This window comes from Ochlerotatus camptorhynchus, unplaced genomic scaffold (assembly GCF_037179485.1).
Source record: "Ochlerotatus camptorhynchus isolate MF236.1 unplaced genomic scaffold, CSIRO-AGI_Acam_v1.1 ptg000257l, whole genome shotgun sequence".
Lineage (NCBI taxonomy): Eukaryota > Metazoa > Arthropoda > Insecta > Diptera > Culicidae > Ochlerotatus > Ochlerotatus camptorhynchus.
The window spans coordinates 2,748,087-2,762,998 of record NW_027040747.1 but is presented as its reverse complement, the minus strand read 5'-3'; the positions used below and the strand labels follow the sequence as shown (position 1 = coordinate 2,762,998).

General features: G+C 40.8%; 1 protein-coding gene across 2 annotated transcripts in view; it reads right to left on the bottom strand.

Annotated features, from left to right (window-relative positions):
- The window catches only part of Fem-1, a 37,730-nt gene extending 25,980 nt beyond the window's left edge, over positions 1-11,750 (bottom strand). The window contains exon 1 of one of the 2 annotated variants that reach the window (XM_065226636.1): positions 11,072-11,750. In XM_065226636.1, coding sequence (XP_065082708.1) covers positions 11,072-11,251 — 180 coding nt within the window. In that variant the 5' untranslated portion in view covers positions 11,252-11,750. The remainder of the gene's footprint in view (positions 1-11,071) is intronic. The other variant, XM_065226635.1, reaches the window with a different exon arrangement.
- Positions 11,751-14,912: the final 3,162 nt, after the last annotated feature.

The following is a 14,912-nucleotide window of genomic DNA, read 5'->3' as shown; positions in this document are numbered from 1 at the left end:
CTTAATTAATTTTGGTATCCATGACAGATACGTATTTCGACTACAATGTGCAGTCTTCATCAGTGTCATTCCCACTAAAGAACTTATCAAAATCTAACCCCCTTAAGTACTCATCCCCTAGGTAAAAAAGTCAAGATCATAGGTATAAAAATGAAACTACAATGTGTTGAATCGGAACCTACCTAACTAATAAAAACCAAAGATTTAAGTAAGCTAAAGGAGAAAAATCTATACAAATCTCTAATAAGGAAAATCCCCAAAGGCTTGGTAGCCATCATAATGAAGTAATGAAATTGGGTTGTTAGCGGAATGCTAAATAAAACAGCAAAAGGGTTTATCTTCCATTTAATTCCACTTAATTAATTTTGGTATCCATGACAGATACGTATTTCGACTACAATGTGCAGTCTTCATCAGTGTCATTCCCACTAAAGAACTTATCAAAATCTAACCCCCTTAAGTACTCATCCCCTAGGTAAAAAAGTCAAGATCATAGGTATAAAAATGAAACTACAATGTGTTGAATCGGAACCTACCTAACTAATAAAAACCAAAGATTTAAGTAAGCTAAAGGAGAAAAATCTATACAAATCTCTAATAAGGAAAATCCCCAAAGGCTTGGTAGCCATCATAATGAAGTAATGAAATTGGGTTGTTAGCGGAATGCTAAATAAAACAGCAAAAGGGTTTATCTTCCATTTAATTCCACTTAATTAATTTTGGTATCCATGACAGATACGTATTTCGACTACAATGTGCAGTCTTCATCAGTGTCATTCCCACTAAAGAACTTATCAAAATCTAACCCCCTTAAGTACTCATCCCCTAGGTAAAAAAGTCAAGATCATAGGTATAAAAATGAAACTACAATGTGTTGAATCGGAACCTACCTAACTAATAAAAACCAAAGATTTAAGTAAGCTAAAGGAGAAAAATCTATACAAATCTCTAATAAGGAAAATCCCCAAAGGCTTGGTAGCCATCATAATGAAGTAATGAAATTGGGTTGTTAGCGGAATGCTAAATAAAACAGCAAAACCCAATTTCATTACTTCATTATGATGGCTACCAAGCCTTTGGGGATTTTCCTTATTAGAGATTTGTATAGATTTTTCTCCTTTAGCTTACTTAAATCTTTGGTTTTTATTAGTTAGGTAGGTTCCGATTCAACACATTGTAGTTTCATTTTTATACCTATGATCTTGACTTTTTTACCTAGGGGATGAGTACTTAAGGGGGTTAGATTTTGATAAGTTCTTTAGTGGGAATGACACTGATGAAGACTGCACATTGTAGTCGAAATACGTATCTGTCATGGATACCAAAATTAATTAAGTGGAATTAAATGGAAGATAAACCCTTTTGCTGTTTTATTTAGCATTCCGCTAACAACCCAATTTCATTACTTCATTAATTAGTGGTTTTAGTGCTTAAAACTGCATAAAATCGTAAAAGTAACCAATAACTACGTACCTTACAACATGGCTTTACTTTTCAATGGAAAACGCTACTAACGCAACAACTGATCAACCATCGCGTAAACCAAAACGCGCGCAAAATGTGCCAACAACATAGCTTTATACCATAAAATGTATGATAGAGAGCTACATCTATGTCACACGCAATGATATGATTGGCATCGTGACACATAATGTTACTCGTAATGTTACGCCTTTTCTCAAGCTATGCAATCCAGTCTACATTCAAATTTTATTTCTGATGTTAATTCTCCAGCAGAATTTATCTCACTGGTCTCGGCATCAGCTCAGATCCGGATCCGGAGCTGAATCGTGAAGAATCGAGAGGGAGAGAGAAAAAAAAGATCCGAAGAGCTGGAGGCATCCGAGACCTAGGCGGGTCCAAGAGTTGTCATCCTTAACAGCTCCCAGTGAATCATTCGAGTCGATGATTCGGATCCGAAGCTGAGCTGATAAGCTGGAGAGCTGCATTTCGCTTTTCGGTTATTTGCTTTTGTGCGGATCTTCCGCTCCCCCAGAGAATGATGGGAGGAGAGGTGAGAGCACTTATGCTGGATTAATAACATCAGCAATAAGAGCCGGGTACATAAATAAATTGGATAATACCAGTAGAAAATTAACATCGTGTAGCACATGTGCATATGTCTCTTACGCGGTGACTGTTAAATGCGTAAAGACCCACGCACATTAGATCCGGATCGGACGCGTTGCGGCAAAGTGACAGCTAAATCTATTGCCTAACTGTCAAATTTACGTCAACGCAATGCAAACGGATCTAATGTGGGTGGCCCTTAAGTGCACTGAGGAAATAATTCGTTCGAATTTCATACGAAATGCTTATGGATTTTAACCATGCACAATTCATGCATTTAGCTGGCATGTAACAATTTTTAGTTCCGTGACCCCACTCTGGCACTTACGGCACTGGGTGAGGTTTTGGAAATTTCCTCCAGTCTTCCTGAAGTGTTCCCACTTCACTCGGACATGGAGCATAAGGCTAGCTTTTTCTAAGGCCTTACTCAAATTAATTTCATCAGAAGGGGGATCAAGAGTTTGCCCCTTTCTTTTGCGATTTTCCAAACCGATATCCAAGAAGGATTACCTCGGGTAGGGTCCAAAGAAGGATCGAACAGGAATAAGAGTTGAACAAGGTAGAAATTTTACAGGTTGTGCACTGAAAAGTGCTGTTTAAATTTGTTGTAGCGTTAGGTAGTAGTAACACTTCCTTCAGCAAAAAGCAAATAGATCCGCTCGGCAAGAGAGCACGGATTTTAGTTGAATCCCAGTCGGTTCGAGTTCAATCCCAGTCGGCGCCGCCGGGATGTTCTAAGGCATAACATCTCTGATAACGCCTTCCTTCGAATGGGAAGTTACGCCGTTGGTCCCCGGTTCACGAGTTGATGGGTCGATAGGTAGGGTACAGGTGTGGGAGCTGCCTCCCTGGCGTCGGTAGCATTGGTGCTCAGCACGGAAAACAAGATCGACGAAAAACAAATCAAGGAAAAAACACTGTTTGAAGATTGGTGCAACGCGACGCTTACGAAATGTTTTAAAGAAGAATTCGTAAAACATACATTTTGTTCAAAATTCCAATGCACAGTTTTGTTTTGATTGGTATCTAGAAGAAACACCTAAAATAAACTAGTTTTTATAAACATTTGCCAGGGCTATTATATACACTTATACCGGTGCTCGAAAAAGTTCGTTTCTACGATGGTGGCCTGTTACGAAATGTAACGCTTTAAATTTATTATATATTTAGTTGGCATTTTAAACCCATTTAACCCTTGGCCACAAAGCTTATTTTTGATAGCGGGCTGTTAATCGGCTTCTCATAGTGGTATCTTTTGACATCATGACAACGCTAGGCTAGCTCAATTTAGACTAAACACCAAGCAAAGCGGCAAACGACAATTTTCTATACGTTCTCTGTGCTATAAGAAATTGACATGATCCGCGTTGTAATGTGCTCAGTTGGCAAAAAATTATTGCCGCTTGGTAACTGAACTCCTCATGTAATGGTTGGTATATTTGTTTTTTCTTTGATTTGTTTCCGTCGATCTTGTTTTCCGTGCTGAGCAACAATGCTACCGACACCAAGGAGGCAGTTCTCACACCTGGACCCTACATATCGACCCATCATCTCATGAACCGGGGACCAACGGCTTTACTTCCGTTCCGAAGGAAGGCGTGATCAGACACGAGACAATGCCTGAAATATTTATTGCTTGGTCCACGTAATTAAGGCTGCCGTATTTACACAACACTCTGTAATTTCAGTCGAAATTCATTGATTAAATGACAATATATATGCTAATTTGTACCCGGAACATCCTCTTACACTGAATTTAGCGTTTTTTTTTTACCTCTGAACACAGGCAAAGCTTCCACCGGAACCTTGAGATCCGTTAACAATTGCTGTTCGTACGCCATATTGTTTTGCTTTGAACAAACGTCATACGAACGATGTATGATTTTTTCACACAAGGTGAACTAATAAAGTTCATTGTAGTCTCGTATGAACTTCAAGCGCGTTTCGTATGAAAATCATAATTGAGACGTGCAATTTGTATAAGCCTGCTATGGAAAACATACGTGTCGTATGAAATAATTTTCACAGTTCAAAATGCTCGTTCATACGAAACGTATTATAAAAATCTTAATTCTAGTTTTCTCAGTGTGGAGTAATGAGTCCTTTTTTGAAAAGTTCTGCTATGAGTGATGGATTGAATGGTTTAGACTTGTGATATCAGTGAGCTGATGAGCTGCGATTCCTGAAAAATGAACCGTGAGTCATCAGCTCACTTTAGAGAATCGGGTCTATAGAACAGCTCGGGAGCGGATCGCCCATCTCTACTCTGCATGAAGTATGAGTAATTTCAGTAAAACGCTTCTTGTTTGAACACCGTTTAAAAAAAAAATATTTTTTTCAAGCACAATCAATCAAATCAATCGTACTTGTGCCAATCTATAGTCGTTCATAGTCTGGCGGATAGTATCTCGGGAACCAATTGAGTTGTCAAATAGCGGAACCAATTGAGCAAATCACGATCAACAACAGAAAAGAGCATATCAGCTATTGCGAACAAAACTTCGGAAACGCTTTTCTCGAGACTCAACGCTCGCCTACACAAACTAGCACAATCTTGCGGTTGCGAGAAGTTTCCCCTATCCGATGATGCTGGTAATTTGCGTTCGATTGACGAGGAAAGAATAATCAACGTTTTGTTTATAAAAGTTGATAGTACCTTTTCAATTGTTGGTCTACAATATATTGACTTGGTTCCGCTTTTTGATAGATCGAAATTATATCAGCCAGACTATAAATAGAGAGGTTAAAGTATGGACGACTGTCACCACAGAACTGAAAAAGTCTGTTCCAATCGAGCAAAGCGGTGCATTTTGACGGTTCGATTGGAACAACTTTTGACGTCCATACTTTTACCAACCGGTCCGCACTCGTGTTTATTTCAGTTACCATGGGGACGTAATTTGTGATAAGCCCCGGTCCCTTTTCAAATTGCATAATTATTTATATTTATGCCCTTATATTTGAAATGACGTTTCACATTCATCATTCGAATAATCGATTAATCGATTAACGAACCGAAAAGTAAAATAGTTGTAATCGGTTATATCATGCCAACATAAGCATTAACTTCTCCAGAGATAAGCATTAACATCACCCATCGTTTCAAACATGTGGTGCAGTCGCATTGTAGGAAAAATGACAGCACAGCGAACAAAAAATAATCGATTAGTTGTTAATCGAGTCATTAAAAAATGGGACTTCTCTGATTTTGGTGTGATTGTTTTGATAAAAAAAAGAGTGCAAAATTTCATCTCTGCCTAGGGGGCAGTAAAACCACAAAATTACCTTGCTTACGGGGGGTATTCATTGGATGAAAGGGACCGTGAAAGACGACACTAAAATAGAAAGTTTTTCTTCCGACTGTTTCATCTTAGTATTCATTTTTTTTATAATTCGTTTATTTTTCCAGGCTCATTTGCTGTAGCTTCTTTGCTTTTAATGTATAGGGCTTTAGTTAGAGCCAGGTCGGTCACACACTAAAATAACCTAAAATTATGTTCTCTTCATCCATATTCCATCTTCCGTTCAATAAGCCAATTTTAAGTAAACAGCTTAAAGCAGTTTGCATTTTTTTTTTTTTTTTTTTTTTCATTTCGTTTATTTGGCAGGCTCAAATGTTATAAAAATAACTTAGCGGAGCCGAGTAACATAGAATACCAATTATGGTACTCAAAATACAAAAAAAAATATGTACAAATATATTTTATCATATGATTTTTCTGGGTGGCGATCGAAGCGGCGACAGAGCGATCTTCTCCCGTGCACGCAACTTCTTTCTTTCCCGAATTTGTTCCTCATTTTCATTGAACCCGAATCGTGATCGCTGCTGCTGTTTCTGGACATCGTTTCCCGTTGCATGCTCTCCGCTACTCTCGTCGGTCGTCGGGGTAGTCACGTCCATTGCGTTATCTGCATTCAACATCTCCAACCCCGTATCCGTTTCCTGATCGCTAATGACAAACGACGCACCTTCCACCACTACACCAGCATACGTACTGCTGCTGTTTTGTTTTCTTTCGCTTTGCTTTCCTTTTTCCTTCAGTTGCTTCTCCGGTTCCTTCCGAGCCTTCCGCTTGGGACAGGAAAGCTTCCGGTGTCCGTCCGCCTTGCACAGAAAACATTTGTCTTTGTTGCCATCATAAAAAATATTTCCTTTGCGATTGAAGAAATGTAATGACGTGGGGATTTCCTTCTTCACATCCATATATACACCGCGTATCCCTGTATATACCTCAAAACACAGATCAGTTGGAAATTTCTCCCGGATGATGCGTTTAATTTTCCCATATTTCCCCAGCACTTTATCCAGCTCGTTGTCGGGTACCTCTGGTGGCAAGTCATACACACGCACATACTGAATGAATTCACCAGCATGCGACATGCGTACCTTTGCCGTCGTTCCATTCGCATAATGGAAGATTAAATCCTCCGAATTGAATGTCAGAGCATGGAGCATCGCTTCCTCTGATTTGAACTTCATGAAGACTCCCCTTTCCTCACCAATGCGATAAACAGCTTCCATTTCAGCCGGATCCGCGTCGAGTGCTTTGGCGAAATTTACTATCTCTCCGATGTTTGGTTTGGCATCACAATGGCTGAAGCTAAACTTGATGGTGTTTTTTACTTCACACATCTTGCACCGTAGCAACAAAAGGCACCGAACTGCTAGCAACGAACAAAGAGCAACTATATAATAGCGAGTCTCGAAAACAGGCTATCGTGTGGTTCACAACGAAATAAAAAATCGACTGCTGCTGTAGACAGCTGTGGGACAACTCCACAGTTTGCATTTAACCATGGCAAAAACTACAAGGGACAGCCGTATGGGGTTGTAGGCAATGGTGACGTAGGACTACGTGGTCTTATATAATAAATCTGATTTGTTAACTGCAGTAGTAGCTTGTGTTTTGTGTAGGAATAGGAATTTGAGCGGGGTTCTCTCTGGTTATACTCTTTAGTATGGCGCGCTTGGCATAGATGGAGAGCTTCTGATTCCGATCAATAGCGGTGCGGTTTCTTCCTCCTACTTGGAAAAAAATCCGTTCCCGAAAACGGGAACGGACCGTGAACTAAAAATCACGGCCAGCTATCCAGAACAAAATTTTCTCAAATATACACCGTGAACTATGGTTCACGGCTGTGGTTCACGAATATGGGAACACTTTTTTTTCCCGTGTATGGATGCTCATGCGAGGGGGGCGACACATCTAAATCTCAAGTTTAGATGGTCAACAAATCTCACACTAGCGAATCAATCTTCGAACAATCTTCTTTCATTTGTCGCATCTACTTGCATCGCTCATCAATTTTTTGCAGGAAATCTTCAGAATCGTCATCAATCTTCTTTCTATCTACTCAGCGTGCGCGCAGCTAGCCACAGCAAAACACAATCTTTTTTGCATCGTAGATAGAGTCGTCCCCCTCGTGCTCATGTGGGCTTTGGCTTGCTGTTTGCGGGCAGCTTTTTGTTGTGTACAGAACACCACCACTCACCACGTGGTGATTGAATACACACCGTTTGGTGAGACCGGATGGAATTCAACTTTGAAATCTGTGTTAGGGAAATCGATTTTTGCAGGCAATCGGTGATAGTTTTAATTATCATAGCAACAATTTTCAATAGTGACATTTTGAAAAATGATAGAGTCTTATTTTGAACAGATTCGAAGAAAAAATTTCTATCGATTGGCGTATTAATAATTAAAATCCATCATCTCTGGATCAAAATCAGACAACTTTCATGCCGCGATCGACTTTGGTTTTTGAAATTGCACCCCAATTTTGCCTTAAAATACATGGTATGTTAGATTTAAACATATCTAGATAGAACTGGAATAAGGACATAACATCTTTTGTAAACAATGACTTCTCCCGATGATTTCTAGGAATTCAAGGCACGCCCACGTAAACCAACATTACCGTCGGGTATGGGAAGTCTTACCCTACCTGATGGTGATGTTGATTTGCGTGGGTGCGCCTTGACTTTCAAGACATCATCGAAAGAAGTCATTGTTTGCAAAAACTGTTACGCCCTAATTCCAGCTCTATCTTGATCTTAGCTTGATATGGGAACTGACATCCGATTGATGACCTTGACAAATGTCCAAAAAATACTCTTTTGCAAATTTATGGTGGTCCTGAAAAGGACAGTTTTGTCGTGATGTTTGAGTAATGCTGAACTATTAGGGCGTTAAACACAGATGAGGCTGGTGAGCTGTATGTTGTTTGGAATGAGGGTGACGCGCTTGACATAGATGGCCCACAGCGACTCACGAAGAGCTACTGATTCCGATCAATAGCGGTGCGGCTTCATCCTCCTTCTATGGATACTCACGTGGGCTGTAGCGCGCTGCTTGCAGGCAGCCTTTCGTTGTGTACTGGAGAACAATGTTCAACGCTACGCGCCGAAAGTACTGCTGCTACTGCTGCTGATGCCGACGACTGGACACCACCACACACGGTGATTGGAACTGAATCCGATCAGCGGTTGAGGACAGCCTTGATAGCTAGCTGCTTTCGGGGAGCCTTTCGTTGTGTACTGGAGAACATCACCACTCACCACGTGGTGATTGAATAAACGCCGTTTGGTGAGACCGGATGGAGTTCAACTTTGAAATCTGTGTAAGGGAAATCGCTTTTCGCAGGCAATCGGTGATAATTCTAATTATCATAGCAACAGTTGCACATTCGTGCAATTTTCAATAGTGACATTTTGTAAAAGGATAAAGTCTTAAACTTAGCAGATGCGTAGAAATAGTTCTGATCGATGGGTGATAAAATTATTGAAATTGGTCCAGGGGCAGCTGAGTTATTAACATTCAAAATCTTTCATAATTTGGTTACATGTTCCATTTTCGTTTTTCACAAAGTGTACCCCCGTATAGAAATCACAGACGTAGCCCTACGTCAAAAAAACTTACAAAGTTCATTCTACCCAAAATTAAGTTCAATGGACTCAAATGTGAGAATACCTCAAATACTCACTAGTAGCTTATTAATACTCATGAGTTAGTCGAACTTCTCGTTTCTTTTTTGACAGCAAAAAAGTGTGGGGGTGAGATCAGCCCAGTGGCAGGCGCGTAGACAACATGTCATACCGTGACAGCGGGCCCGGGACATGCTGCCTACTGTCAAACGCTGCTGTTGGTATAGACCTTGTCACTGGCCTGGGTGAGATGCAAAATTCAAAATTACCCAAAAATAAGTTAAAAGAACTCAATCTTTAAGTAATTTTATTTTTCTGTGTATGAAAGGGCAATACCGAAATCCGCAAGAAAGCACTGAACCCGGCAGGCCATCGCAGCAGAGGCAGGCCCAGGAGTTCATGGCGGCTTAAGTGAATGTAATAACCCCATTCAACCGAGAGTGTTTTCGTTCCATTACCACAGACAATGAGTGCAGTCAACAGGAAATCTTTTTGTTTACCGAGCAGTAAGGCGCCTTTATCCCGTGTAGTAAATCCATAACTAAACGGTGTTCTACCAGAGCTACTCTGTTCCCTCTTATAAATCTCGCCCGTGATCTAGACAATACAGGATAATCGAATCGCTTCGAGCAATTCTGAAATGTCTGTTGTGCAGTTTCTCATGGTCAAATTTTTATTACGTTTCACGAGCCACGAGATGCAACGGTGACCTGCATTCAAACTGTGTGCACATGTTCTCTCGTTTTTTTTTAAAGATTTAAAGAAAAATATTTGAAAACTTCAATCCATAAACTGAAAACAGTGAAATGGCCGGGTGATTTGCGTTTTAAAAACGTCCTAAATTTGCAAAGGCTACGAAAATTCGCAAAAACCTATATGGAAAGAACCAGCCGAAAAGATGTTACCTACTATTAATTCAGCACGTAAAATTCACCACAGCTGTTAGAAACCATCAGTTTGCCATTTTGCGTTTCTCTTGTTGTTTAATAGCATCAGTCTATCAACATCAACACGCACCTTTGTTACCCGGTGGAAAACTCATATGGGTACGTCGCATTTGCGTATATATTTACGTTTTCGTTCGCACATTTTTTTCCTCCCATTCTCCTTTCTGTTTTCTCTGAAAGCACTCGACGATGATGCGCTTCAAATGGGAGCCAGCTGTTCTCGGGGCAGAACAGCAGAATCCCTGACCCGCTAGGATAGTTAAACAGACTGAGCTTCAACTGCGATCAAACCTGATCCTCATATTTTGGGAAAAACTGCCCTGACTGCCCTTAACCGGGTCGGATAAAAGAGCATCAATAAAATTAAATGTAAACTAGATCAGGTCAACCACGTGACTCAACAGCACCGAGTGTTTGCAAGCGTTGGCGATCGTTGATCTCGGAATCCGGCCTTCTAAAACTGTGACGGATTATGTTAGCTTAATTTCCTTCCGTCACCGAACGAGTTGTAGTAGCAGGGTAGCAGTCAGACGCAATAATTTATAATGAGAGGCGAAGAAAAACACCACCCTTAATCTAGTGCGAGGGAGAGAGATAGAGATGATGGGGTTTTCTAATGACGAATTTTTAAATTTAAATCTCGCAACGTGAAATACGCTACATTCGAACGTGTGCATCCACTGACGGAGTTGGGAAGGGCACCGGGACAGGGGATACGTGAATGCAATGTATCGATCTTGTTGTTTCTAGACCTAGCATTGCCTATGCCAAGATGGAAATGAGAGGAGAGGATATTTTATAGTTCATTACCAGCGTCGCGGTTTACACCGAGCGTTCAACAGCGAGCACCGTGTGTGTACGAAGAAATCAGCTGAATGTGTGCAGTGCTGCTGACATAAGATCAATCTCATGCATTATTCAAGGATTCTAAATTTGTTTATCAGCTATACGAAGATGGATGGCTGTTGCAATCAATTCATTTCAATTCCCACACTGGCCGACTGCAAGCTATTTATCAAAACGAAAGTGAATCTTCGGTTCTACAAAGACGGCACTGCACACCGCAGCTTCAAGATGCTTCTCGAACTCGGAATGGCCCCAACCAAATACGGTAAGCGGCAACACTCACCTGATCGACGATGGCCTTCCGATCGTGCTCGCAGCTGATATCCTTGAGCGTGGCCAGCAACAGCCTGGCGAATCCATCCTTGCAGGCAAAGTACACCCGATGCACCAGCGATAGCTTGTTAAACTCCCGGCCCCGTTCCGGGCTGGCCGGAATTACCTCCTTGGTCATGTCGTCCTCCATGCACCTCACACTTTCACAGTCAAATCGAACTTTCAATCCCCAGGATATGCTCTCCGATTCCCGTTTCCCGGAAGACCCGTTCCGATTTTTCTCACTGCCAATGTTATGAAATGTTTCCGTCGTAGGAATTTTTCCTCCCGAACTTCACACACGCGCGGATTTTGCGACTTGAATCTGTGTGTAGCACAGCGAGATTTTCTTTCTTTCGGTGACGATGCTGGGGCGGAAAAGTGCGAAAATGATTTTCCTTCTCTCCGTACCGTCGTCGTAGGATCGAGTGTTTGCTTCTGTCGCTAGCTACGGACCAACTGAGAATAAAATACAGACTGCGACTGGCGGACGACGCACGACACTCGCGGATCGCGCAAATAACGTGAATATGTTCGTGCTAAATAAAACACCCACACAGAACCCGTGTGCGGTCGCGGTGGGGTGCTAGCACATCCGTCAACAACACGGGTACCTCCTTAGCTGCTGGCCGCGAAATAAGAGCTGCGACGTGGTGCCAACAGGACCGGTGATTGGTGAAGAGGAGCACTTTTCTTGCCGTAGGATTCGTATGCCGATGGTTCTGCAAAAACGCAAAAGCGTTCGGAATGTGTATCAAAACAAAACTTTTGTTCAGTGCGGAGACGTGACATCTTGAGACTGTTGTTTTGACGTTTCAGTGGGCGGCGGCGGATTATCGGTTGCCGTGCGGTGTAGGTTCAAAGTAGCTTCCCGGGAAAATGAGAGCCCTTTTTTTAGTCTTGATTTGTTTTCCGTCGATCTTGTTTTCCGTGCTGAGCACCGATGCTACTGACGCCAGGGAGACAGTTCCCACACCTGGACTCTACCTATCGACCCATCAACTCATGAACCGGGGACCAACGGCTCAATGCTCCTTGCTTATTATAAAAAAAGACCGTATTTTCTCGAGGTTCTAGAAGATTTTGACGTAGGACTCGTCTTTAATTTCTATATGGGGGTACACTTTGTGAAAACCGAAAATGGAACATGTAACAAATTAAGAAAGATATTGAACGTTCATAACTCAGCTTCCCCTGGTCTAATTTCAATAATTTCATCACCAATCGATCAGAAATATGGCTACGCATCGATAACAATGCTTTCGAATGTTGATTTTCAACAAGAAACTATTGAAAAACTGATAAATGTCCAGCATTGTCTAAAAACGTCGAATTAACTATCAAATCCACCAATTACCTACATGCATATGCTGCTTCCCCAGCACAGTCGTCAGAGAGTAGTAAGTAGACGAAACAAGTCGAAGTGGCATTCGCCTCCGATCCTCGGGCGCGTGCGAATAGGAAGGATGGAATTGCGTAATATTTTACACACTCATCGCCATACTCAGAACCAGACGCTCCCAACGACCACACCACTGTGTGGTGGTGTTCGGTCATCGAAATTAGTAGCAGCAGTAGCAGCCACAAACGAAGTGACAGACGGAGCGGCTCGAAAACTTTGGTGACTAACCTGCTATTTCAATTTTTCAGTGTACCACATGGCAACACCACTACTACTGGATTGTACCACATGGCAACACTACTACTGGATTGTACTAGCATTTTCACCAAATGTATTGGAATGTTTTGGTTCTATCTCTTTCACTCTACTCAAAACTGGAAATGCATAAAAAAAATGACAAAATGAAACACTCTTTGCACTCTGTCAAAGCATCATTGTACACAAAATCAACTTTGTTCAAATCAAAACAAAAAAACTAACCCATCTGGTGGATGATGGCACAAGCTTTTAAGAAAATTCTATTACAGTGAACCACATTATTTAAATGGATTTCTTCGCCAGTAAGTCGTCTGTCACTTCGTTTGTGCTTGTAGTGATGTCGAAAAGATTGTTTCAATCGGTGCTTACATATGAAATTCAATGTGGATTATAGAATTTTTTGTATGTTACCAAAATTTATGAATGGTTTGCCACTAAATGTTGAGATAATTTATTGATTATTGAATTATCACACTGTATACCATGAAAAAGCAGCCTGTTTGTGAGTTTTTGCCTGTTTTCAATTAAGGAGTTATCATAAAAAACAAATCGCCAGCCAGGCATGGAAAATCATTTCCATTCATTTCATGCATTCATTTACATTCATTTGCCTCTAACTATGTTCATCAACAGCATTCCGCAAAATGATGTATCGAGTTTTTGTAGGTTTTTTTATTAGCTACAACTTTTGCTCATAACTCAGATCTGTATCTCTTATGCATCACTAACTAGAGCGGGCAGAACTTGTTACTGTTTTTCAGTGAATGTAAAATACATTCACTGAAAAACAGTAGTGGCTTTTGTTCGCTCTGGTTCATCATGCATAAGAGATACGGATTTGAGTTGTTAACAAAAGTTGTAGTTAATAACAAAACCAACAAAATCTTTGTGTCTTATTTTGCGGAATTTTTTGTTGGAAAAAGTTAGGGATAAATGAATGTAAATGAATGCACGAAATGAATGCAAATGATTTTCCATGCCTGTCGCCAGCTGGTATTTCACGGCGAATTTACAAATAAATAAAATCAAACAAAATCATCATGCAGAACTAGCTAGGATTTGTTTTACTTCATATTTCACAAAATTGCTTTCGAGTGTTTAGACATCGTCTCCCGCAAAGTTAACATACATCAGGGCTAGATAGATCTCCACAGGATCTATAGAATCAACGCAATTTCAAAAAACCAAAATGCACAGCATTACGAAAGGAGGTCAGGTTTCGACCAATAGCAGATAGATTTTAATTTAAACAAGCCAAACGGTTGGAAATTTATTCTACCAATCTGCTAAAATGAACACTTAGTTAATTTTCAATAGGTCACTATTGAAAAATACCAAATGTCCAACTGTTGTCTGAAAACAGCGCATTCCCTAACACAGACTTAAAAATCGAATTCGATGCTTTCAAGAACAACAACGAAAGGCTGCCTGCAAGCAGCGAGCTGCAGAGCTCATATGAGCAACCATAGAGAAGAAGGAAGAAGTCCCACCGCTAGGCTAGGATCGGAATCAGTAGCTCGTCGTGCTCAGCTCAGATTACTCAACCATCACTACAAAACGGTCCTTTTCAGGACCACCATAAATTTGTTAAGAGTATTATTTGGACATTTGTCAAGGTCATCAGCTCCCGCAAGCAGCTAGCTATCAAGGCTTAACCTGGTCTCTATAGAAGGTGTGGAATTGTAGGCCCGAATGTATTTGTGAGATTAATCATTATCCGACCATTTTCCAGAACACGCTGGTAGGAAGTTTTAAAAATCCATATAGAATTTGAGAGAAGTGGGAATAATTCGCTTTGGGTGTATATTCAGTCCCCAGAAAGCCAATAAAATCAAATTTGTGAGAAAATTAGCTCTCACGAGTTCAATCTCTCGAAGTCCCTCCTTTTTTTTACATATTCTGCACAAACGATACTTTCCGCCCCGCCCCATTCATATAATTCAGAAGGAAATCCTGTGAGGGGTGAATCTCGGGGTGAATTGAATACTCTTTAATACCAAAATGCACAAAACTTAAAAATTCATATATAACAAAAAATTCAAAATACACTTTTTAAAGTCGGGTAGATGAACCGAAAATACTCAAGTTGACAGTCCCTTGGATTCTCTTCATCAACTTCCTCTTTGAAATAAATACTACAAATTTGATACGC